Source organism: Oryctolagus cuniculus, chromosome 4 (assembly GCF_051225735.1).
Source record: "Oryctolagus cuniculus isolate XC-2025 breed Fujian yellow rabbit chromosome 4, ASM5122573v1, whole genome shotgun sequence".
NCBI classification, from domain to species: Eukaryota; Metazoa; Chordata; class Mammalia; order Lagomorpha; family Leporidae; genus Oryctolagus; species Oryctolagus cuniculus.
Genome location: NC_142870.1, coordinates 174,731,564 through 174,753,415, shown reverse-complemented (window position 1 = coordinate 174,753,415; position 21,852 = coordinate 174,731,564). Strand labels below are relative to the sequence as shown.

At 66.0% G+C, this 21,852-nt stretch overlaps 1 protein-coding gene across 6 annotated transcripts in view; it reads left to right on the top strand.

Annotated features, from left to right (window-relative positions):
• The first annotated feature begins 1,380 nt into the window (after window positions 1-1,380).
• Window positions 1,381-21,852, top strand: part of SCN5A (sodium voltage-gated channel alpha subunit 5) — a 103,781-nt gene continuing 83,309 nt past the window's right edge. For all 6 annotated transcript variants that reach the window (XM_070073050.2, XM_070073051.2, XM_070073045.2 and 3 more), the window contains exons 1-3: window positions 1,381-1,587; window positions 16,589-16,915; window positions 17,961-18,079. In XM_070073050.2, coding sequence (XP_069929151.2) covers window positions 16,643-16,915; window positions 17,961-18,079 — 392 coding nt within the window. In that variant the 5' untranslated portion in view covers window positions 1,381-1,587; window positions 16,589-16,642. The remainder of the gene's footprint in view (window positions 1,588-16,588; window positions 16,916-17,960; window positions 18,080-21,852) is intronic.

Here is a 21,852-nt window from a genome sequence, read left to right as displayed (position 1 = left end):
GTCCGTCTCAGTCCCCAAACCCGGCACCTGCTTGGCCCTCCAAGAGCCTTGCAAAGGAGGCAGGAGAGGAGCGGGAGACAACAGTTGTGTGTGCCCTGGGGCACTCCCGCAGTGGCTCCAGGCAGGACCACCACACGGGGAGCCCACCAACCCCTCCAGTGGCAAAGGCTGGTGGGCTCCTGGGGGCTCCAGGTGCTCCTCTGACCGTGTGATTGTGTCGCCCGCGCACGGATCTCTGTGCCCACGGCTGTCTCTTGCTAGTGATGGTGTCTGTGTGTGAGGCCCGTGTACCTGACACTGTGTGACCTCCCCCGCCTCAGCAGCAGGATGTGTGTGAGTGCATCTGTGTCAGCCACGGTGTGCGGGTGTGTGCTGGCTGCTGGTCTCTGGTCTGGGTGGGGGATGTGTGTTTCTATCAGCACGGGGTGTCCACGTGTCTGTCACCCCCTGGATGCATGCGTGTGTGTCAGTGTGCACATATCAGAACAGGTGTGCATATCAGTGTGTGTGCTATGCGGGTGTATGTCAGTGTGTCTCAACGACTGCCAGTGCAGGTGTGCACGTGTGTCAGTCCCAGTGTGCACACGTGTGTCAATGTGCACATAGGTCAGCACAGGTGTGTGTATCCGTGTGTGTCAGTCCCAGTGTGCACATGTGTCAATGTGCACACAGGTCAGCACAGGTGTGCGTATCCATGTGTGTGTCAGTCCTAGTGTGCACATGTGTCAATGTGCACATAGGTCAGTACAGGTGTGCATATCCGTGTGTGTCAGTCCCAGTGTGCACATGTGTCAATGTGCACACAGGTCAGCACAGGTGTGCATATCCGTGTCAATCCCAGTGTGCACACGTGTGTCAACGTGCACATAGGTCAGCACAGGTGTGTGTATCCGTGTGTGTCAGTCCCAGTGCGTGTGTGTCAGCGCAGATGCCCGTATGTCAGGGTGTGCCAGAGCAGGTGTGCACACGTCCGTGTTCCCCAGCGCACACGAGTGCGTCAGTGCCGGTGTGGTCCGTTGGCGCGCGTCAGCCCCAACGCGGGGGTCAGTGGCCGCCCGTGTCGGGCAGGACGGTGTCCGTCTCGGACCCAAAGCGGCTGAGGCTGTGTGCGCGTGGCCACGCACTCCGGCGCGTGCCAGGGCGCGTGCCGACACTTGTCGGTGCGTCTGTCCGTGCCGCCGTGAGCGCCCCGCGTCCGTGCGTCCGTCCGCGTCCGCGCGGGCGGCTGTCCGGGCAGGGCGCCCCGGCGAGGGCCGGTGCGTTCGCCCTGCGCGCGGGCGGAGCGCCACGTGCGGAGCCCCGGGCGCGTCGCTCTGGGGCGGAGCCAGCCCGGGGCCCCGAGCCCCAGGCCGAGCCCAGGCGGGGCCCGCCCCCGACCCCGCCCCCAGCCCGAGCCCGCGCCGCCCGCCGAGCCCGGGAGCCCGAGCCGAGCGGCGGAGCCGAGACGGCGGCGGCGGCGCCCGTAGGATGCGGGGATCGCGCCCCCGGGGCCGCTGAGCCCGTGCCCGGCGCCCGAAGCCCCGCGCCGAGCCGAGTCCGCGCCGAGCCGCAGCCGCCCACCCCGGGGCCGGCGCGGGGGACCAGCAGGTGAGCGAGCAGGCGCCCTGGCGCCCTGCAGCCCCGGCCCGGCCGGAGCCCCCTCCGCCCGCCGCCGCCCAACTTTGCAGCCCGAGGGCCGAGCCAGCCGCTCCTGCGCCCGCCTGCCCTGCCCGGGGCTCCCCTCCCCCGGCCGCTCCCTCCCCCGCCGGCGCCCCCCGAGGGGCGAGGAGGCTGAGGAAGGGGCGCGGAGAGGCCTGGCAGCGGGGGAGCCCCCCGGAGCGGGGCGTCGCTCCTCGCCGGGCCCCCTCCCCCGCCCTTTCCTTCGGGGTTTCCCTTCGCGCTGTCGAGGGCCGGGGAGGGGGCGCCGCCGGCCCGGCTTCGCGGCCACCCCTGGCGCAGGCTCGGGCAGGGTCGGGGGCTGGGACCCGGATTCCCGAGGCCGGAGACCCCAAGGTCAGAGCGGCGACCGGGCGCGCAGCGAACGTGGGGCCGAGCGAGCGAGGCCGGGAGCGGGGCGGAGACCCGGGCACCCCCCTCGCCGGCCGCGGGGCTGTCCTCCCTGTGGGTCGGGAGCTCCCTGCGCGCTCACGGGGCCCTGTCCGTGCGCGCGCGGACCGCGAAGGGATGTGGCTGCCCTCTGACGCCCCGCGCGCCTCGAAGATGGAGCGGGCTCCGCGCCTGCCTCGCGCCGACCCCGACAGACCCACTGCGCCCACCCGTGCGGCCCCGACCCGGCCGGGGCGCCCTGGGAGCAAGTGGAGGTTACTTGCCTTGCCCGAGGTGCGGCGAGCCCCCGTGGGGACCGGGCCCTGGCTAAAGGCCCCGTCACGCGAACACCTGTTGGAGGGCAGCACACAGCCGCTTCGCCAAGTCAGGGTAGAGGGTGCGGGCGCAATGCACGCACTTCCGCTTACTGCCTGGAGCCCGGCCTGGGTCGGGGCCCCAGAGAGCCTGGGCTGGCTGCTCGCCTCCCGCTGTCTCCCAGCCCGGGCCCAGCTGGCACTGCCCGGTCGGAAAGGCCCGTGGCGCCTCCAGCAAGCCTGGCGCCTTAGCGTCTCCTGGGCCCCCATCCGCCAGGACCTAGAGGGTCGCCGAGGAGCAGAAGCCCAGCCCCTGGGTGCTGAGTTGAGCCCCTCCACTTGTCTCCTCGAGCTGCAGCCAGGCAGGGGTGCCGGAGCGCGTGATGACCAGCGGGCAGGTGGCGTGCCGGGGCCCCAGGGGAGGGCAGGGGCAGGGCGTGAAGCCCAGACCCCATGCAACAATGCCCGCCCCAGTTCTGAAAGACACCTCATTGAACTTTGCATCTCACTTGCCATGACCAGTCTTGTACAAGTTGGGGATCCTAGGCCCAGGGGAGCCCAAGGACATAGCCAAGGTCACCCGTGGACTGGGGACACCATTGTGGGTGAAGATTCCTTACAGTCCACTTCCTGGGCCACAGTCAATCTAGAATGATCCGAGAAGGGAGCCTGGCCCTGGGGCACCAGGAACCAGCATGGAGGCCCACATGGCCCCAGCCACCGCCGTGCTGAGGTGCCGAGCCTCGGCTGTGTGTGGCGATCAGAGCTTCCTCTGGAAGAGTTCCAGGGTTGACTCACTCAGCCCGGAGAGAGCTCGGAGAGCTGGTGGGGGGCATCGGAGGCCATGGGGCGTGGGGGCAGAGAGGCCGGGGTCACGGGGCGTGGGGAGCAGAGAGGCCACGGGGCGTGGGGGCAGAGAGGCCACGGGGCGTGGGGGCAGAGAGGCCGGGGTCAGGGGGCGTGGGGAGCAGAGAGGCTGGGGTCAGGGGGCGTGGGGGCAGAGAGGCTGGGGTCAGGGGGCGTGGGGGCAGAGAGGCCGGGGTCACGGGGCGTGGGGGGCAGAGAGGCCGGGGTCAGGGGGCGTGGGGAGCAGAGAGGCCGGGGTCACGGGGCGTGGGGGGCAGAGAGGCCGGGGTCACGGGGCGTGGGGAGCAGAGAGGCCACAGGGCGTGGGGAGCAGAGAGGTCACAGGGCATGGGGGGCAGAGAGGCCAGGTCCAGGCAGTCGGAGCGCAAGGGCGTCCTATGAGCAGAAGGCCCCTCCTGCCTCCCTGGGCAGGGCTGGAAGTGTTACAGTGATAGAAGTAGATCCGAGCACCCACTCATGGTGCTAGCGGGGTGATCACCATTAGCCAAGCGGGTCAGGGGTGTCTTTCTTAAAGGAGAGAAAAAGAAAAACGGTGCCCCGGGTTTTGAAGGGTGGATAGGAGTCTTCAAGGTGAGGCCAGTCCAGTCCCGCCACGAGGACCCGCCTGCACGGAAGCCCCAAGAAGTGAACTCGCAGTCGCCCATCGAGGGATCCGTTGGGTCCCATGGTGTGAGGCAGGAGCAGGGTGGAGTTGGAGCCAAGGTCACAGTCACGGGGCCCTTAGAGCTGTGCTCAGGAATTGGGAATTTATCCTCAGTAATGGTACTAAAAATAGCCGCATTCACGAGTGCTTTCTGCGGCCCGGACCTCGGAGCTTCCTAAGGCTCCTCTCGCGGGATCCAAGCATCTACCCTGCCGGTCAGGGCCGGAACAGTGGGGGCCGTGTGGACGGGGCGTCATGGGGTGAGCCCAGGTGCTCAGCCGTCTGCTCTGTGCGTACCCCGTGTGGACGGGGCGTCATGGGGTGAGCCCAGGTGCCGAGTCGTCTGCCCTGTGCGTACCCCGTGTGGACGGGGCGTCATGGGGTGAGCCCAGGTGCTCAGCCATCTGCCCTGTGCGTACCCGTGTGGACGGGGCGTCATGGGGTGAGCCCAGGTGCTGAGCTGTCTGCCCTGTGCGTACCCGTGTGGACGGGGCATCATGGGGTGAGTCCAGGTGCTGAGCCATCTGCTCTGTGCGTACCCGTGTGGACGGGGCATCATGGGGTGAGTCCAGGTGCTCAGCCGTCTGCTCTGTGCGTACCCCGTGTGGACGGGGCGTCATGGGGTGAGCCCAGGTGCCGAGTCGTCTGCCCTGTGCGTACCCTGTGTGGACGGGGCGTCATGGGGTGAGCCCAGGTGCTGAGCTGTCTGCCCTGTGCGTACCCGTGTGGACGGGGCGTCATGGGGTGAGCCCAGGTGCTGAGCTGTCTGCCCTGTGCATACCCTGTGTGGACGGGGCGTCATGGGGTGAGTCCAGGTGCTGAGCTGTCTGCCCTGTGTGTACCCCGTGTGGACGGGGCATCATGGGGTGAGCCCAGGTGCCGAGCCGTCTGCTCTATGCGTACCCCGTGTGGACGGGGCGTCATGGGGTGAGTCCAGGTGCCGAGTCGTCTGCCCTGTGCGTACCCTGTGTGGACGGGGCATCATGGGGTGAGTCCAGGTGCTCAGCCGTCTGCCCTGTGCGTACCCCGTGTGGACGGGGTGTCATGGGGTGAGTCCAGGTGCTCAGCCGTCTGCCCTGTGCGTACCCTGTGTGGACGGGGCGTCATGGGGTGAGCCCAGGTGCCGAGCCGTCTGCCCTGTGCATACCCCGTGTGGACGGGGCATCATGGGGTGAGTCCAGGTGCTCAGCCGTCTGCTCTGTGCGTACCCATGTGGACGGGGCGTCATGGGGTGAGCCCAGGTGCCGAGCCGTCTGCCCTGTGCGTACCCCGTGTGGACGGGGCGTCATGGGGTGAGCCCAGGTGCCGAGCTGTCTGCCCTGTGCATACCCCGTGTGGACGGGGCATCATGGGGTGAGTCCAGGTGCTGAGCCGTCTGCCCTGTGCATACCCCGTGTGGACGGGGCGTCCATGGGGTGAGTCCAGGTGCTGAGCTGTCTGCTCTGTGCGTACCCCGTGTGGACGGGGCGTCATGGGGTGAGCCCAGGTGCTGAGCTGTCTGCTCTGTGCGTACCCCGTGTGGACGGGGCGTCATGGGGTGAGCCCAGGTGCTCAGCCGTCTGCTCTGTGCGTACCCCGTGTGGACGGGGCTTCTGTGGGGTGAGCCCAGGTGCTCAGCCGTCTGCCCTGTGCGTACCCCGTTTGGACGGGGCGTCCATGGGGTGAGCCCAGGTGCTGAGCCGTCTGCTCTGTGCGTACCCCGTGTGGACGGGGCGTCTGTGGGGTGAGCCCAGGTGCTGCGCCGTCTGCTCTGTGCATACCCCGTGTGGACGGGGCATCCATGGGGTGAGTCCAGGTGCTGAGCTGTCTGCCCTGTGCGTACCCTGTGTGGACAGGGCGTCCGTGAGCCCAGGTGCTGAGCCGTCTGCTCTGTGCGTACCCCGTGTGGACGGGGCGTCATGGGGTGAGTCCAGGTGCTGAGCTGTCTGCCCTGTGCATACCCCGTGTGGACAGGGCGTCCGTGAGCCCAGGTGCTGAGCCGTCTGCTGAATGTGTACCATCTCCCTGGTGGAGACCCCGGGTGCCATCAGAAGTCTCTGGAAGGGAGATGACGGGCAGGTCCCTGCGGTGGTAGGGCCAGTGGCTGCATCCCTCCGCCCTCACTAACATCTGTGCCCAGTGAGGGAGAGCTGTCGCCTGCAGTCTGGCCAGGACGGCAGTGGGCAGGGAGGCGAGCGCTGGCTTGGGCGATGGGGCGCAAAGGCGAAGTCCCAGGTGTCTCTGGGTTCTGGCGGGAACCTGCTGGTGCGACACCAGCACCCGCAGGTAGCTGGGTGGGGGGGTCCGGGCTGGGGGTGGCAGCTCAGAGGCCTCTGCAGAGGCGCAGCCGGGTACAGTCCAGCAGAGTTCCATCCTGGGACGCTCCCTCCCCTGGAAAGCTGTCAGCCAGACGTTGGGTCCTGGGTGCGCCCCGGGCGGCAGTGGGAGAGGGGGCAGGCTGTGCGGGCGTGGAGGCAGGAGGAGGCAGCCGAGCGGTGACAGCCAGGGGCTCCGTGCGCTCCGGCCAGGGGAGCCGGGGAGCTGGGGGCGTCCCTGTGTCTCCCTGTCGTGAGACGGGGACACGGCCCCAGGGGAGTTCCTGGGCAGGGCAAAGGGTGACTCCTGGGAAAGAGTGCCCCTCCGATGGAGGGATTCTCCGCGAGGAAGGCATGATTCGGTGGGAACAGAGCGGGGGAGCAGGAGGTGAGGACGTGGAGACAGCATGTGTAGACAGCTCTTTCCGAGAGCTTGATGGTTGAAGAGGGCAGGGGGAGAGAGAGGGGAGCTGGCAGGGTGAGGTGAGGCTGGTGAGATGGCTGCTCCCACCACTCCTGCGGGGGCCGCTGGCAGGGGTGGCGGGTCAGAGAGCCTCCTGGGGGCCCGGGCGATGGGGTGAGCCCTCCTGCTGAGCCCCAAGGACACAGGCCTGGAGCTGAGCAGAGAACGGCTGTGGGGCTGGCCGGGGCTGGCCGGGGCTGGCCGGGGCTGCAGAGCGAGCCCGGCCCTGGGGGGCCCGGCCCAGGGCTAGAGGCAGGGTTCAGCCTGGGGAGGCCCTGCGGCGCCTCCGTTGTACCGTAGCGGTTTCTAGAGGGTGCCCACACCTGTTCTGCGAAGTGTACAAATGATAGCACTACGCAGGCCCAGAAGTGGACTTTACATAGTGCCCAGCGCCACAAAGGAGCTAACGCGGGGTGACGTGAGGGATGGGGGGTCTCTGGGCTGGCAGAGACCCCCTCCAGAAGGAGACTCGACTGAGACCTGAGTCGCAGATAGGCAGAAGCACGCTGGGGAGGTCTGGGGGAGCACTCATGTAGCGGGAGCTGCACGTGCAAAGGCCCTGGGGCCGGGGCGGCAGAGCGGGGGGGGGAGGCAGGGCACCTTGCCTCCGCGGCTGACCCCTCCCTCTCGATGGCCTGCCCCTTCGGTTATGCGCGGTTGGCAGCCCTTCCTGGGCATGAGACTATTTTTAGACGCAACTCTTCTCTCTGTGGGCCTAGAACATACTGTGTCTTTTAAAGATGATCAATACGGAATGGCGCTATTTATAGAGACCCCACGGCGAGTCCCGGGGCCTGAGACCCCCAGGTAGTGGGGGAGGAGGGACCAGGCTCGGTGGGGACAGACCCCGCAGCTGGCACGGGCTCGGGGCTTCCTGAAGCACGGATTCTTGGAAACCGGTCTCTCCTCCCTGCGAGTCCCTGGCGTGGGCTGGGGACCTGGAGGCCCCGTCCGCAGTGTCGCTTCCCGGGCTGGACCTGGTGCCACACGCCCCACCAGAAAACCCAGTTGTGATTCTTTTTCTGTATGTCAAGCGACACAACCCTTACGATTTATGTATTCTGTTTACTTGGAAGGCAGAGTGACAGAGAGGTCTTCCGTCCGCTGGTTCAGTCCCCAGATGGCTGCAACAGCCAGGGCTGGGCCAGCCACTCCTCTCCCACAAGGCTGGAGGGACCCGAGGACTGTGCCGTCTCCTGCCCCTGCCCGGGCAGTTAGCAGGGAGCTGGATCAGAGCAGAACAGCCGGGACTTGAACTGGTGCCCCCACACGGGAGCTTGGCCAGTGCAGCTTAACCCCTTCAGCACAGGGCCAGTCCCCGGTTGTGGTAAGCACAGTCAGAAACTGATGGTGACAGCTTGTCCCTGTCTCATGACTGTTCCTGTCTGTTTGCTGCTCCAGAGGGTCAGAAAAGAATACTGAGGCCACCTGGCCCCCCCAAGCCAGTTCACCTCTTGGGTCAGGGCAAAGAGGATGCAGGCAGGACACGGGGTTGGAGCTGGGGGCTCAGAGCAGCCAGGGGAGGCTTCCTGGAGGAGGTGGGGTTGCAGCTCAGCCCTGCAGGGTACACAGAACTGGGAGAGACAGGGGCTCGGGCTTCATCTCTGGGCCTGCGGTTGGGAGAGAATGTTTATGCTCTGGGGCCTGCGCGTTTGCTCTCGGTCTGCTTGTGATTAAATCTCCCAGGGAGGCCGTGGAAAGTCAGGTTCCCACAGGGGTAGCGGTGGGGTGGAGGGAGGAAGCGGCTCTCGCGGCTCGTGAGTGGGCCCTGGAAGGTCCCTCCGCCTGCGTCGCCCAGGGCTCTGGCTGCCCTGCCCCGCCCCGGGAGGCCGAGGGCCACGCTCAAGGTCGCCTGGGCCCTCCAGGCAGCCCCGGGCTTTCTCTGGGAGTGGACTTGGAACTCCAGGCGCCTCCTGGCGTGCGGGGGGTGGTGACGGCCTCCTGCCAGCTCTTGGTTCCTCGAAGGCCCGCGGGAAGGAAAGCCTGCTCAGAGACGGCAGGACCGGGAGCGGTGACCTGGCTGCGGGCACCAGATCCGTTCCCCCAGCCCGCTCCCAGAGAGGGAAGACCAGAGCCCGGGAGGGCCCGGCCCGGCCAGCAGAGCCCAGCCTCATCGACGGCCAGGGCCTGCCCTCCAAGTGCACTGCCGCCCAGCCCAGGAGCCCCAGCTGGCGGACGCGGGCCTCCCACACGGCCAGGCCTGGGCGGAAGCAGGTCCCGGAGCCCAGCCAGTCCTGCCGCATCGCTGGGTCGGATGCCGCACAGCCTGGCAGTTAAATAAAGCGACCGCGCGTGCCAGCAAGGCTGGGAACCCAGGGAGCCCCCCTCTGTTGCAGAGCCTGGTGCCTGGACGAGGGATCACGCTGGGCTTCTGTTTCAGGAAGTGTGGGGCGGGAGGGGGAGAGGGAGCCGCCGGCCCCAGACGAAGCTGGACGTGGGTCCCTTCCGGTCCCGTCTTTGATGCTGTCTGAAGGACTAGTGCCCGGATGGGGCCCTCGTGGCCTGGAAGGCTCGCACAGCTGACAGCAAGTGAAACCGCAAACGCAGGCACAGCCTGGCCCAGAAGACCCCACCGCTGTGGCGTCCGCAGCCCGAGAGCTCCTCTCTGGAGACGGAAACCAGAGCCGGTGGCCGGGAAGGACCGTGGGGCTCCCCGGGGTGAGGACGCGGTGGCGTCTTAGCTGCGGTGGCAGGTGCGCAGGCGCACGCGTCAGTCAGAACCTGCCTCACCAGGCTCCTGAGTCGGCGCCTGCTCTTGCTTGTTCAACTGCACTTCAGTGAAAGTTGCGCATTCGCTGTCCTGCGTCACGGTCATTTGGGCGGCACAGATTTAGTGTCTTGCTGGATTTGCTTAACTTCTTCCTGGCCATTAAAGAGCCCAGAGGGCAGGCCCGTCAGGTTTTTCCTCTCTGAGTGCACAGTAGGTACAGTCGATGCCTCGGTTGCCATGGCGTCGGTCTCCCCAGTGCACACAGTGGGTACCGTCGATGCCTCAGTTGCCATGGCGTCGGTCTCCCCAGTGCACACAGTGGGTACCATCGATGCCTCGGTTGCCATGGCATCGGTCTCCCCAGTGCACACAGTGGGTACCGTCGATGCCTCGGTTGCCATGCCGTCGGTCTCCCCAGTGCACACAGTAGGTACCACCGATGCCTCGGTTGCCATGGCGTCAGTCCCCCCAGTGCACACAGTAGGTACCATCAATGCCTCGGTTGCCATGGCATCGGTGCACCATTCCCCTGGGAAGCTTTTTTTTTTTTTTTCAGCTCAGGTATCAAGAAAAATTAGGTGGAGGAAACTGGGCTAGAGAGGGTGCTTCCTGGACCACAGGTGGATCCTTGCGTGGCCTGATCGCGTTTCCTGGGGCACCAGTGCCCCCGGGGACCAGCTGGCTGTCCACCCTGCAGACACAGTGCCCAGAGCAGGCGGGGCCTTGAGGACAGCACAGGCCGCTCAGCACAGCCGGACCCTGCTTAGCGGCTCCTGGGTTGAAGGAGCCCCCGAGCCCCGGCCCCTCATGCCTCCTTTGTGGGAGGGCCAGGAGGAAGACGCAGGTCTGGGACGGCCTCTCCGGGCCAGGGCACCCTGGAGAGGTGGGCAGAGCGGAGCAGGGGAGGTTTCCTGTCAGCCGAGGCTTCAGCCTGGGTGTTGGAATAAATGAGATGCAAATGAATGCAAATGAGGGCATCCCCAGCCTCTCCAGTAGGCGTGCTTGCCTGCAGGAGGGGGGGGTGGGGGGTGGGGGGCGGGGTGTGCTGCAGGACTTCCCTGGGTCTCCGTGGCAGGCTGCGGGAGGGAAGCCCGAGGGCCGAGGGGCCCAGGCTCCGGGCTGGACGGGGTTAATGCCTGTGCAGCCTGCGGGGCCCTCCTTAGCTGAGGCCCCTGTGCAAGGACGTGCCAATGCGCCTGAATGCAGCCCCCCCAGCACCAGCTGGCTCCCCCACGGGGCCTTTGTCCGAGCCCTGGCCCCTGTGTAGATAATTGCCTGGGCGGGAGGGAGGGTCTGAGACAAGCTGTCACCCCTCCCCCTCCCTCCAGCTGCCCAACCTGTGGCTTGAGGCTCCACAACCACCCCCACGGCCACCGCCAGGAGCCCGGGTGACCGCTGGCCGCTCCCACGAGACGAGTCTCCTCCAACCCCACCCACGCCTCCTGCACCCCCAGCGCAGCCTCACCCCCAGAAGCCAGCCTGCTCCCATTGTACTGGGCACCCAAATGCAGTCCTGTGGAATTTGAGACTATTCCTTTAAGACATGTGTTTATTTGAAAGAGTTAGAGATAGAGGGAGAGACAGAGACCTTCTGTCCACTGGTTCCCTCTCCAGACAGCTGCAATGGCCGGGGCTGGAGCCATCTGGCTCTCCCACGTGGGTGCAGGGGCCTGGGCACCACCGTCCTCAGCTGGATGGGAAGTGGAGAGCTAGGACGGCAACAGCACCCATGTGGGATGCCTCGGTCACCACAACACCGGCCCCCAAATTTTAACCTTGCTAGCCGCTCCATTTCAAAAGAGCAAATAGGCGCCAGCGTTATGGCAAAGAAGGTTAAGCCACTGCCTGCAACACCAGCGTTCCATGTGGGCGCTGGCTCGAGTGCCGGCTGCTCCGCTTCCCATCCAGCTCCCTGCTCGTGGCCTGGGAAAGCAGCTGAGGCTGGTCCCGGTGCTTGGGCCCTGCACCCGCGTGGGAGACCTGGAGGAAGCTCCTGGCTCCTGGCCCAGCCCTGGCTGTTGCAGTTACTCCAGGGAGTGAGCCAGGCCAGAAGTTTCTCTCTGTCTCTGTCTCTCTCTCTCTTTCTCCCCCCCCCCCCCGTAACTCAGACCTTCAAATAAATAATCTTTATGTAAAAAAAGGAAACAGATGAAATAGAAACAGGTGGAACTGACTTGAACACATGTAATCCATGTAATCCTGTCAAGTTAGGCATTATCTGTTTAGTTTATAATCAGTTTTTTTTTTATTTTACAGGTAGAGTTATAGACAGTGAGAGAGAGAGACAGAGAAAAAGGTCTTCCCTCCTCTGGTTCACTCCCCAAATGACCGCTACGGCTGGCAGCGCTGTGCCGATCTGAAGCCAGGAGCCAGGTGCTTCCTCCTGGTCTGCCATGCAGGTGCAGGGCCCAAGCACTTGGGCCATCTTCCACTGCCCCCACCCCAGACCACAGCAGAGAGCCGGACTGGAAGTGGAGCAGCTGGGACTAGAACCCGGCGCCCATATGGGATGCCGGCGCCGCAGGCGGAGGATTAACCAAGTGAGCCACAGTGCCGGCCCCTGTAATCAACATTGAAGTCACCCCTGAGAGAGTGGACTCCCTCTGTCTCATACTGGGCCTTCAGCATCAGCGTGGATTCTCGGCCCCACTAGTCGCCTTCCCAGCCTTGGAGGGAGCGACCACCCTGTGGACCCCGGGCCCACGGGCAGAGCCTGGCTAGGGCTCTTGGGGAGCACCTGCCAGGCCTGGGCACTGCCAGAGACCAGAGCAGCCTCATGAGGGTCACCGACTGGCCCAGTCCGGGCCGGTGGGCCGCAGGCAAGCCACACACTTCCTGCGGGCCCTCTGTGCCCTGCGAGGTTGGAGGTGGTGCCGCGCCGCGGTCAGGCTCCCAGGCCTGGCTTCAGGGCTTCCCACCTGCAGAGCCAGGGTGCTCGCCCTCCTCCTCCAGCTGGCGCAAGGAGGAAGCAGGGGAGTGCGCAGAAGTACTTAGTGCAGGGCCGTGCCGCCGTGAGCCTGCGACGTGTCGCCAGCTCAGAGGTGGGGAAACAGAGGCCCCGAGGAAGGACCAGGGTCACCACGTGAGTTTGTGGGCTGGGCGGCTGGAGAGTTAGTCCAGCGCTCATTCCCCTCCATTGCTTCCTTCCCAGGCTCTGTGCTGGGCCCGGCTTGGGGGCTCAGGATGAAAGCCAAGAACGAGGGAGGACGTGGAAGAAGGGTTTTCTGTCCTGTGACAAGACAGGTGCGCCAAGGGCACAGGGCAGGGCAGGGCTGGCCAGGCGGGGCGCCTGCTCTGTGCCACAAGGAAGGCCCCCCGCGTGAGACCTCCTAGAACGATGGCAGAGGCCTGGTCAGGCCAACCTCCTCGCACCCTCTGTGCCCGGTGGGTAGAGCTGTCGACACACGTGTGCCCCACCACGGCCCCGTGGCACGGGGCCTGCGTAGCCTCAGTTGAACGGAACAGAGAAACCTCAGTTAACTTGCCCACAGGTACATGGCCCGCGAGTGGCCAGGGCCTGGGTGCACGTGGGCGAGCTGTTCCCCTCGCCACAGCCCCGCCAGGGCCGGGTTCTCTGGCCCAGGCCTCGGTGATCCTGGGCAGGGATTTCCTGTGCCGGCCGCCAGAGGCGTTCTGTGCGTTTGTGCATCAGTGCCTGTGGACGTGGGACCCCTCGCGTGGGAGGAAAAGTGCGCAGCAAAGTCAGCGTTGAGTTATTCTGTCGCTAAAATCCATCTGTGAGTTGAGGTGCTCATCAGTTAGCCTGTTCCCCTCAGGAAGAAAGGGCTGCCTTCAGTGATGGGGAGAGGGGTCCCCAGCTCTCGTCTCGGTGTTTGGGGCCCTGTGGCCGGCCAGGGTGCGGTTCTGGCTTCACCTGCTGCCGCTGCCCCGCTGCTTCCGTTCTGCTGTCCATGGTGTTGGCCATGCAGGTGCGCCCAGCTCCCCAGCAAGCCCTTGGCCCGAGCAGAGGGAGGGCCCGTGCGTGCCCGCGGAGTGTGCCCTTGGTGCTTGGCCCCTGCCTCTAGAACACCCACACCCTCCCGTCAGCCTCTTCTTTGAGACCGGAGGCAGGCAGAAGAGGTGTCCCTGCCCCGGCCGGGCCCAGGTGGACCCCGTGCCAGACCCCTGGACTGCACCGCTGAGGAGAGCCCAGAGCAGAGGAAGCGGCCAGAGATTTTCTAGGAAGCCTGGGAGCCACTTCCAGCGGCTGCTTTGCATAAATTTACATGGCAAAGACTGTGCTTTGCATGTTGTGTTCCAGAGGCTCGGATTCCAAGGCGACCGAAATGCCAGACAGCCGTGACTCAGGATCGCGGGAGGGGAGTGGGCAGGAGGGCGCGAGGAGCGGGGAGGCCGGGTCGTTCCCTCCTCACCCCAGGGGCGGCCGTCCGCCCTAGTGTGTCCAGGACTGAGCGGGATCCCAGACGGAGGAGTTTCAATGCTGGGAGGCGGGCAGCAGGAGCTGGTCCCCTGCCTCCGCGCACACCCGGGACTCGCCTTGGGCTGTGGGTGTCCCAGGTTCCACCACTGCCACCACCCGTGGCTGAGCCCAGCGTGTGCCCCCGTCCAGGAGCTCCTCTTTCCGGAAGGGCCCCCACTCTGGCCACCTACAGCGTGTCTCTGCCCTGATGTGGGTGCCAGTATTCCAGCCAGAGGCTCCGGAGAGGGGCACCCATCCCAGCCCTAAGAAGGCGTGTCCAGGCCATCGGGGGAGACCAGCTGAGGCCAGGAGGGGGCAAACACTGGGTGTGGCTTCACAGAGGACAGCGGTCAGCATGGGGGGCTGGGCCTGCACCCACCTCTCCCTGCTTCTCAGTGGGGTGCGGGTCCGCGAGCTGCTGAAGGAAGCCAGGTGCAGGCAGTGGGAGGACAAAGGGGAAAACCGATCCCTGCCCACCACCACCTCCGCCCACCCCAGGAGCCGCCTGCAAGGCCCGAGACAAAGGCCATTTACTTTGGAACCTGAGGCCGCCTGGCCGTGGCTGCGGGGAGCAGGCGGCCTCATCGGGAGTCTGGTTTCAGTTGCTCCCGGCCAGGGCTTGGTGGGCAGGGGCGGTCGGGCATGGCTCCTGGAGGTCACTCTGCCCCTCCCACTGGGCCCCACGGCAAGACGCAGAGTGGAAGGTGTCAGGCCCAAGGGTTGGGGAGTAGGCGGGATCCCCCGGCCACACTTCCTCCTGGGAGAGCCTTCGGAGCTGTCCCCCGTAGGAGAGACCCAGAGCCCCATGTGCGGGGGACGTGGGGACGGCCTCAGAGGACCCCCAAGGACTCGGGGCCACGCCGACCACCTGCCTCGCGTGCAGACGAGGAAGCCAGGTGCAGAGGACGGCCCCCAGGGACCCTTCCCCCTTCCTCTACAGTTGGCTGAGCCTGACCCCAGAATCGCGGTGTTCACGATAAAACACGCGGAGCTGGAAGAGAAGCCGGTTGGTGGAGATGCAGCCCTCAGAGCACCCAGAAGCCAGTTCTGCAGCGTGACGCGCGTGCTTCTTGGTGACCGGCTTAAACCTGGCAGCGGTGGTGGGCGCTCACTCCGTGGGACAGGGAGGCGGGGCTCCGTGGTCCCCCACCTTCATGATTGACGGAAGTGCTGCAGAGGAGTCAGAGCCTGGGGAGAGGGAGCCCCGATTCCCCCCGTAGCTGGGGAGGGGCGCAAGGCTCGGGGCTGTGAACGGTCTGTCCTGTCTGGGTGCTACTGCGCAGCTGTGCCCAGTGTGCAGACAGCCACCCGTGCACGCATGGTCACCTCTGCGTGTGCCGTTTACTTCCATACAAGTCGCGAGCACACCTTGGCCACGCCGAGCTGCACGGCGGGCAGGTGCCTCTGAGCCCGGCAGGTCCACAGGGGTCCGCGTGTCTCCCGCTCCCACGCGGGCACGCGCACACGGTTGGGCACAGTAAGCAAACGTCATCTGTCGGAAGTGATGCCCAGCCTGGGGCGTGGCTGCCGACTTAGGGTGCTCCTGGGGAGGGGGCGGCCCTGCGGGGGGCTGCTGTCATCCACGCTGGCGCTCTCACTGTTTCAAGAAAAAGCAGTGATCTTATTGTTTCTGTCAAAATAAAACCAGCTCGTCGTAAAGAATTCAATCAGCGGAGGAGAGTACAAAGAAGAAAGTTTAAAATTATATCCAAATTTCCACCAGCTGGGAAAAAAACCTCCCATCTCATCTGAAGCTGAGTCGCAGCTGTCTGTGCAGAGAGAGGGAAGGTAGACAGGGAAGTCCTTTCGCGAGAAGGGAGCCTACTCACCTGCTATTTTTAACCAAGATGCTCCTCTACCCGACTTGAACGAAGGGAGGGGACTCAGCATGGGGAGGCTGCTCCGGCCCCGGTCCCTGGAGCCCTGTCCTCCGCCCCCCTTCACGGCCATGCCGTGCCTCCCCGGGGGGCGCAGGCACCTTCCTGGGCCTGACCGTGTTGTGGGTGCTCATTTGGCCAGGTGCCTGCGGCAGAGCACCCCGGGGCTTGGTGCTGGGGCCCTGGAGCCCAGGCCCTTGGCCGGCCAGGGGCAGGGGTCTGTGCGAGGCCAGCTTGTTGGGGGGGGGGTCTCCGCTGACCTGCTTTGCAAGGCTGGCCCTTGGTTAGCGGGGGTGGGAGGAGGGGCATTGGGCCCTGGCGTGGACCTCTGACAGGTGTCCTCCCGGCACTCGGGAGCCGGTGCCGCCGCCGTCCCGGGTTTGCTGTGGTCATTGGCGGCACAGCCCCCTCCGGGCTTGGTGCCACGGTCAGGAGCCGAGCTGACCGCATCCTGTTTGGTGAGGCTGTCAGGAGTGCATTCTTCCGCCTGAGTGTCAGGGGCAGTGTGTTCACACCAGGTCCTGGATCATGTGAGGCCGCCGGGGGGCCACATTCTCCTGGTTTGGCGTCACGCTCGCTGATGAGTGGCCACCGTGCCGGGCTCGGCTGTCACTTGGGATCGCATTCCTCTGCCCACGTCGTGGGGGGGGGGGGGGAGGCGGCGCGGGGCCAGAGGGCCTCCGTCAGCACCTCCTGTCTTTTGTCCAGCGTGTCCAGGAGGACACACGTGCACCGGGGAGGGGGGTGGCTCCTCCACAGCTGCGTGCGGCACAGTGTCGGCATCTGGGTGGCAGCCCCTCGGATGGTACCCGGCTGTCTCCCAGAACCCGCAGGACTGGTGGGGTCCCCTGTGCAAACACAGGCATCCCGTCCGTGGAGGGCCCCGAGTCCTCCCCGTGGCTCCCCTGCAGCCGCAGGGCCCCTCCCCGCCCGTGGCCCTGCACGTAGTCTCAGACCTGCGTCTCTGCCCTGCAGCGTCCCCCAGGGGCAGCACGAGGGACGCCCGTGCCCCAGAAGCAGGATGAGAAGATGGCAAACCTCCTGTTACCCCGGGGCACCGGCAGCTTCCGCAGGTTCACGCGGGAGTCCCTGGCGGCCATCGAGAAGCGCATGGCGGAGAAGCAGGCCCGCGGCTCGGCCGCCTCGCAGGAGAGCCGCGCCGGGCTGCCGGAGGAGGAGGCGCCCCGGCCCCAGCTGGACCTGCAGGCCTCCAAGAAGCTGCCGGACCTGTATGGCAACCCGCCCCGCGAGCTCATCGGGGAGCCCCTGGAGGACCTGGACCCCTTCTACAGCACCCAGAAGGTGAGCGCCGAGCGCTGAGGCAGGCCGTCTGCGGCCTGGTCAGGGAGGGAGTGAGCGGTGACCATGGTCCGGGCGGGCCCTTGACTCCTTAGGGACGTCTGTCTGGTGGGGCGGCGGGGGTGCCTGTGCCTGTCAAACTCAAGCCCTGAGGTTGCTGGACCCCGCGGTGGCGTGCAGTCCCTGGCCACGGAGAGCCCGCCGGGCGTCGGCCACAGCTGCAGCTCCCCGGGCTGTGCCCTGTGCCCAGCGCTGCCCCGGGCAGTCTCCCCAGGCGCCTGCCCACCCTTCCAGACTCGAGGAGGGCAGGCTGGAGTTGGGTGCAGGACGGTTCCCCAGGAGGCCGGTGCCAGGAGGACAGTGGCTGTCCGGTCTGCTGCGGTCAGCAGCAGGCCCAGGAAGCACGGCGGGGCAGGCGTAGTGAGAGGGTGACTGTGGGCGTGAGCTCCGGTGGCAGGAGTGAGTGTGCTGGGGTGGCAGTGGCTGCGGTTTGGAGACCCAGAGCCGGAGGACGGGTGTGTAGCCGTGGTGACAAGGGCAGGGCACCTGCCTGTTCACACCAGAGAAGGTGCCCCAGGCCCGGTCCTGCTCCCTGGCCCCCAGCTGAACTTCCCCTTGGAGTCCTGGTGGGATCCGAGTTGGGTGGGGAGGTGGGCGGACCCAGGTCCTGGTGGTCTGAGCGGGAAGTGAGAGCTGGTAGGGAGCCCGGGCCCTGGCCTGGGCTTCTGGGGGCTGGGGGTGTCAGGGACACCCTCTCTGTGCCCATGTCCAGGGCCGTGTGCACTGGGCCCTCGAAGGCCCCTCCTTCTTGGCACTGTCACTTTGAAACTGAACCAAATCTTGGCCAACCTGACATCCGCCGAAACTGACCACCCCCGCCCTCCCCCTCCGCGGGCAAGGCAGGGAGGGGCCCCTGGCCTGAATGTGCTGCCCCCAGCCCCGTCCTGCACAGCCCCTGCCCTCCCCCGTCCCTACCCCACAGCCCAGAGCTGTCCCCCCGAAGCCTCTGTCCCCCAGAGGCCTGACCAGCGCGGCCTTCTGCCCACAGACCTTCATCGTGCTCAACAAAGGCAAAACCATCTTCCGGTTCAGCGCCACCAACGCCCTCTACCTGCTCAGCCCCTTCCACCCCATCCGGAGGGCGGCCGTGAAGATCCTCGTCCACTCATATCCTTGACAGCGGGCCCGGCGTGCGCACCCCTGCACGGGCCGCCGCCCCCGCCCTGCGTGGCCGCCCTGGAGCTTCCTCGGAGGCAGTGGGGCCTGGCAGTGTCCCCCCCAGCCTACCCTGCCTCCTCTCCCCGCCAGGACGTTCGGGCAGGTGGGGGGCTGAGCCGAAGAAAACCCGTTTCCCACCGAGAGGCCCCGTTTGCTCACACGTGGGCCTCTTGTGAGGGCGGCCACGCCTGCTCTCTGACGAGGTGTTGACAAAATGTTTGCAGCTCCACAGTATCTCAGAGAACTCTGGTTAGCATGAAATGATGGAAACCGCGGCCTAAAACAGCGTGTCCTGTGGAGGAGAGCCGTGGGGGCAGCGCAGGTGCCAAGCGGCCTCCCGCAGGCGGCACGGGGGCAGGCTGTCCCACCTGTGCCCAGCACCTGACCACTGGGGTGCCTTGGGGGGTGCTCCGGACCAGGCCTGTCCAGCCTCGTGCCTGCTTCCTCTCCCCCAGCTCCCTCCTGCCTGCCTCTCGGGGACTCCTGGGACACACTTGTGTCTAGGCAAACTCCTCCGGGCAGGCCACAGCGGTGGCATCAGCAGGTTGCTGGGGGGAGGGGCCGTGTTCAAGGGACAGCCCCCATCCGCAACGACCTTGGACCTCGAGGCCCAGAGAGGTTCTGATGTCCTCGGGGGCCATCCTGAGCTGTGCCTGAGCTCTCTCTAGGTGCCAGGACTGGACCGGGCACCCTGGGGGCGCTGAGCTGAGCGGGACCCAGTCCCGACCCCTCTGGAATCGTGCCGTCCCTTGAGGGCACCAAGGCAGTGGCACCAAGAGCTGAGGTTCCTGCCTGGCGGTCCCCACTGGCGAGAGGGACAGAGCGGTGGGAGGGACAGGCAAGGGGTTCCTGCCTGGTCCCCACGGGCGAGAGGGACAGAGCGGTGGGAGGGACAGAGCCGTGGGAGGCACAGGCAAGCCGCTTTCTTCCTCTGGGCTCACTGAGCCTCGCTCCAAGGGCGTGGCCTCCCACAAGCCACCCTCTGGGTCTCACCTGGGGCCTCTCTGCCCGTATCCAACCAACCCAGCTTGTTTGGCCGCCTCTCAGGAGCCCCCAGGGAGCCTCTGCCAGGTGCTGACTGTGCAGTGGAGCAGGCGAGATGGCCAGGGAGGCGGGGGTGGGGGGGCGCCAGGTGCCCAGGCTGGCCAGAGGGTCCATTGAGCATGTCGGTCAGGCTGGCAAGGGGCTGGCTCCGCCTGGCAGGACCGGCCCCGGGGAGGGCTCGGAGCTGGCCTCCGGCCCCCGGGGCCGCTGCCCCAGGGAAGCGCTCAGCATCAGTGGGGCTGTCTCCCCGCTCCTGGCAGCTGCCTTGACGCTGGGGACCCGGAGCACATTGCTGGCCCTCAGCGGCGCCACCTAGTGGGTAACCAGGCACCAGTGGGAGGAAGGGGCCTTGATTTGTGGGGTTGGGGAGCAGCCCCCCTGTGCCCTGGAGCCGCTGCAAAGCCCTGCGCAGGGACCGCTGCAGGGGTCTGTGCAGTCATTGAACCTGGGGCCACACCCCAAAACGTGCATGTCAGCCAGTTTCCCCGGCACCCCCTGCCCTGGAACAGCTGTTCCAAATGTCATTCTATGAGGGCCACCTCAGTCATCCAGGAGAGTCATGGGGTTTGTTTAAAAGATTCATTTATTGGGGCTGGTGCTGTGGCAGAATGGGCTAAGCCTCCACCTGCAGCGCCGGCATCCCATATGGGCGCTGGTTCAAGTCCTGGCTGCTCCACTTCCAATCCAGCTCTTTGCTGTGGCCTGGGAAAGCAGTAGAAGATGGCCCAAGTGCCTGGGGCCCTGCACCCGTGTGGGAGACCCTGGAGAAGCTCCTAGCTTCAGATTGGCCCAGCTGTGGCCATTGCAGTCACTTGGGGAGTGAACCGGTGCATGGAAAATCTCTCTCTCTCTCTCTCTCTCTCTCTGCCTCTGCCACTCTGCCTTTCAAATAAATAAATAATCTCTTTAAAAAGAGAGAGAGACAGAGAGAGATCCATCCTCTGACTGAGTTGTTCCCCAACTGGCCACAACATCCGGGGCTGGACCAAGCCAAGGCCAGGAGCCAGGAACTTCATCTGGGCCTCCCACATGGGTGTAGGGCCCCAAGTACTTGGGCCGTCTTCTGCTGCTTTCCCAGGAGCATTAGCAGGGAGACGGGTGAGAAGCAGAGCTACCAATATCCAAGCAGGTGCTCCCATAGGAGGTGGGGGCATTGCAGGGCAGCGGCTTACCCTGCTGTGCCACAGTGCGGGCCCCTCTCGGGGGTCTGTTTAAAGGGCACACCCCTGCTCTGCCCACGCCAGAGTCAGCAGCAGGCAGCCTGGGAATTTAGAGGTTCCCGCGTATTTCTGAACCGAGCCGTGGTTCATGTGTCCTGGAGCATGCAATCCAGTGCCCCTGCGTGAGGAAGCCGCCCCCTCGTAGCCGGTGCGGGGGGCACGCTCGCAAGGGCACGGTCCTGGCCGCGCTCGGGCCCACGCCTGTCCTGCATCCCTTGGGGAGTGGCTGAGAAAGTCATCACGGTCACACAGAATTGTTTTCTTCCTGTGCATTTTTGTTACAAATCCTGCCGAATGCGTTCCCACAGCACTCAATACAAGCAGGCAAGCGAACTCCAGATGCCACTGGGGTCGCAGACAGGGACGCCTCGCCGTCACGTCGAGAGGCGGCACAGAGTCCGCCCACGCCCCTCTGCGGAATCACATGGGCGGTCTGACCGCACGCACACGCGTGTGCGAGCCGCGGCGCACACACAGTGCACTGTGGATTGCCTTCCCCGGGAGTTTCTGGATTCCCTGCGATGCAGACTCGGGCAGCCAAGCTCCCGGCCTTGCCCACGACCTGTGCGGGCAGCACTCGGTGGCATTTGAATCATGAGGCCGGGAGTGGGTGTTGGGGACAGCGACACGACAGGGCTGAGGATGTGCGCTGAGCTCAGGTGGGGGAGCCGCCCACACAGAGGGCCAGCTTCGCCACCCGCCTGCACCTCCCAGGCCACGCAGGCCCGGGCGCCCTGGCCAGGGGTCCTCCGCTCTTCTCTCTGGTGCTGGCCCCACGCGGGGTTCCACTGCGGGGGGGGTGGGCAGAGCACATGGCCTGGGGCTTGGTCTGAGTGGGAGGAGATGTCACACATGCGTGCGCACGCACACGGAGTGCCCGAGAATGGTGGGAGTGCCGTCCTCAAGGCCGCGGGAGCCAGGCGAGGGTTTTGCGCGGTCAGGTGTCAGGCAAGAGGCTGCTGCAGCTCGTCCTGAGCCACTCCCAGGCAGACGGCACCGTCGTGGGCCCCGGCTGAGCCTCAGCCTCGAGACCCCCTCTCCCCGGCCTGCACTGCGTCTCCACTCCAGGGGGGCCGTGAGCGTGCGCCCAGGGCCGCGTGTGTGTAGAGGGGAGGGGAGGCTGTGCACAGTGGGCTGTGAGTCCCGTGCCCCCTGCTTCACCACGGCCACCTGGGCTGCTCCTGGAGCTCCCGGGCGGCCTGTGGTGCCTGCGCGAATGCCTCCTCCAGGAAGCCTTCCCGCGCAGCCCGGCAGAGGGGCGTTTAGTTCCAGGGAAAAGCTCCTCGCTCCCTGTCTCCTGCCTAGTGTTCAGGAGAAGCAGTGGGGAAATGGAGTCGGCTCACGGGCGTGGAGCAGGGCCTGGCGGCTGGACGGGCTCCATAACTGCTCGCCGGCAGCCCCGTGCCTCACGGGTTTCAGCACCCGGCTGGCAGCCTCGGTAGGCAGTTTGGTGATGGG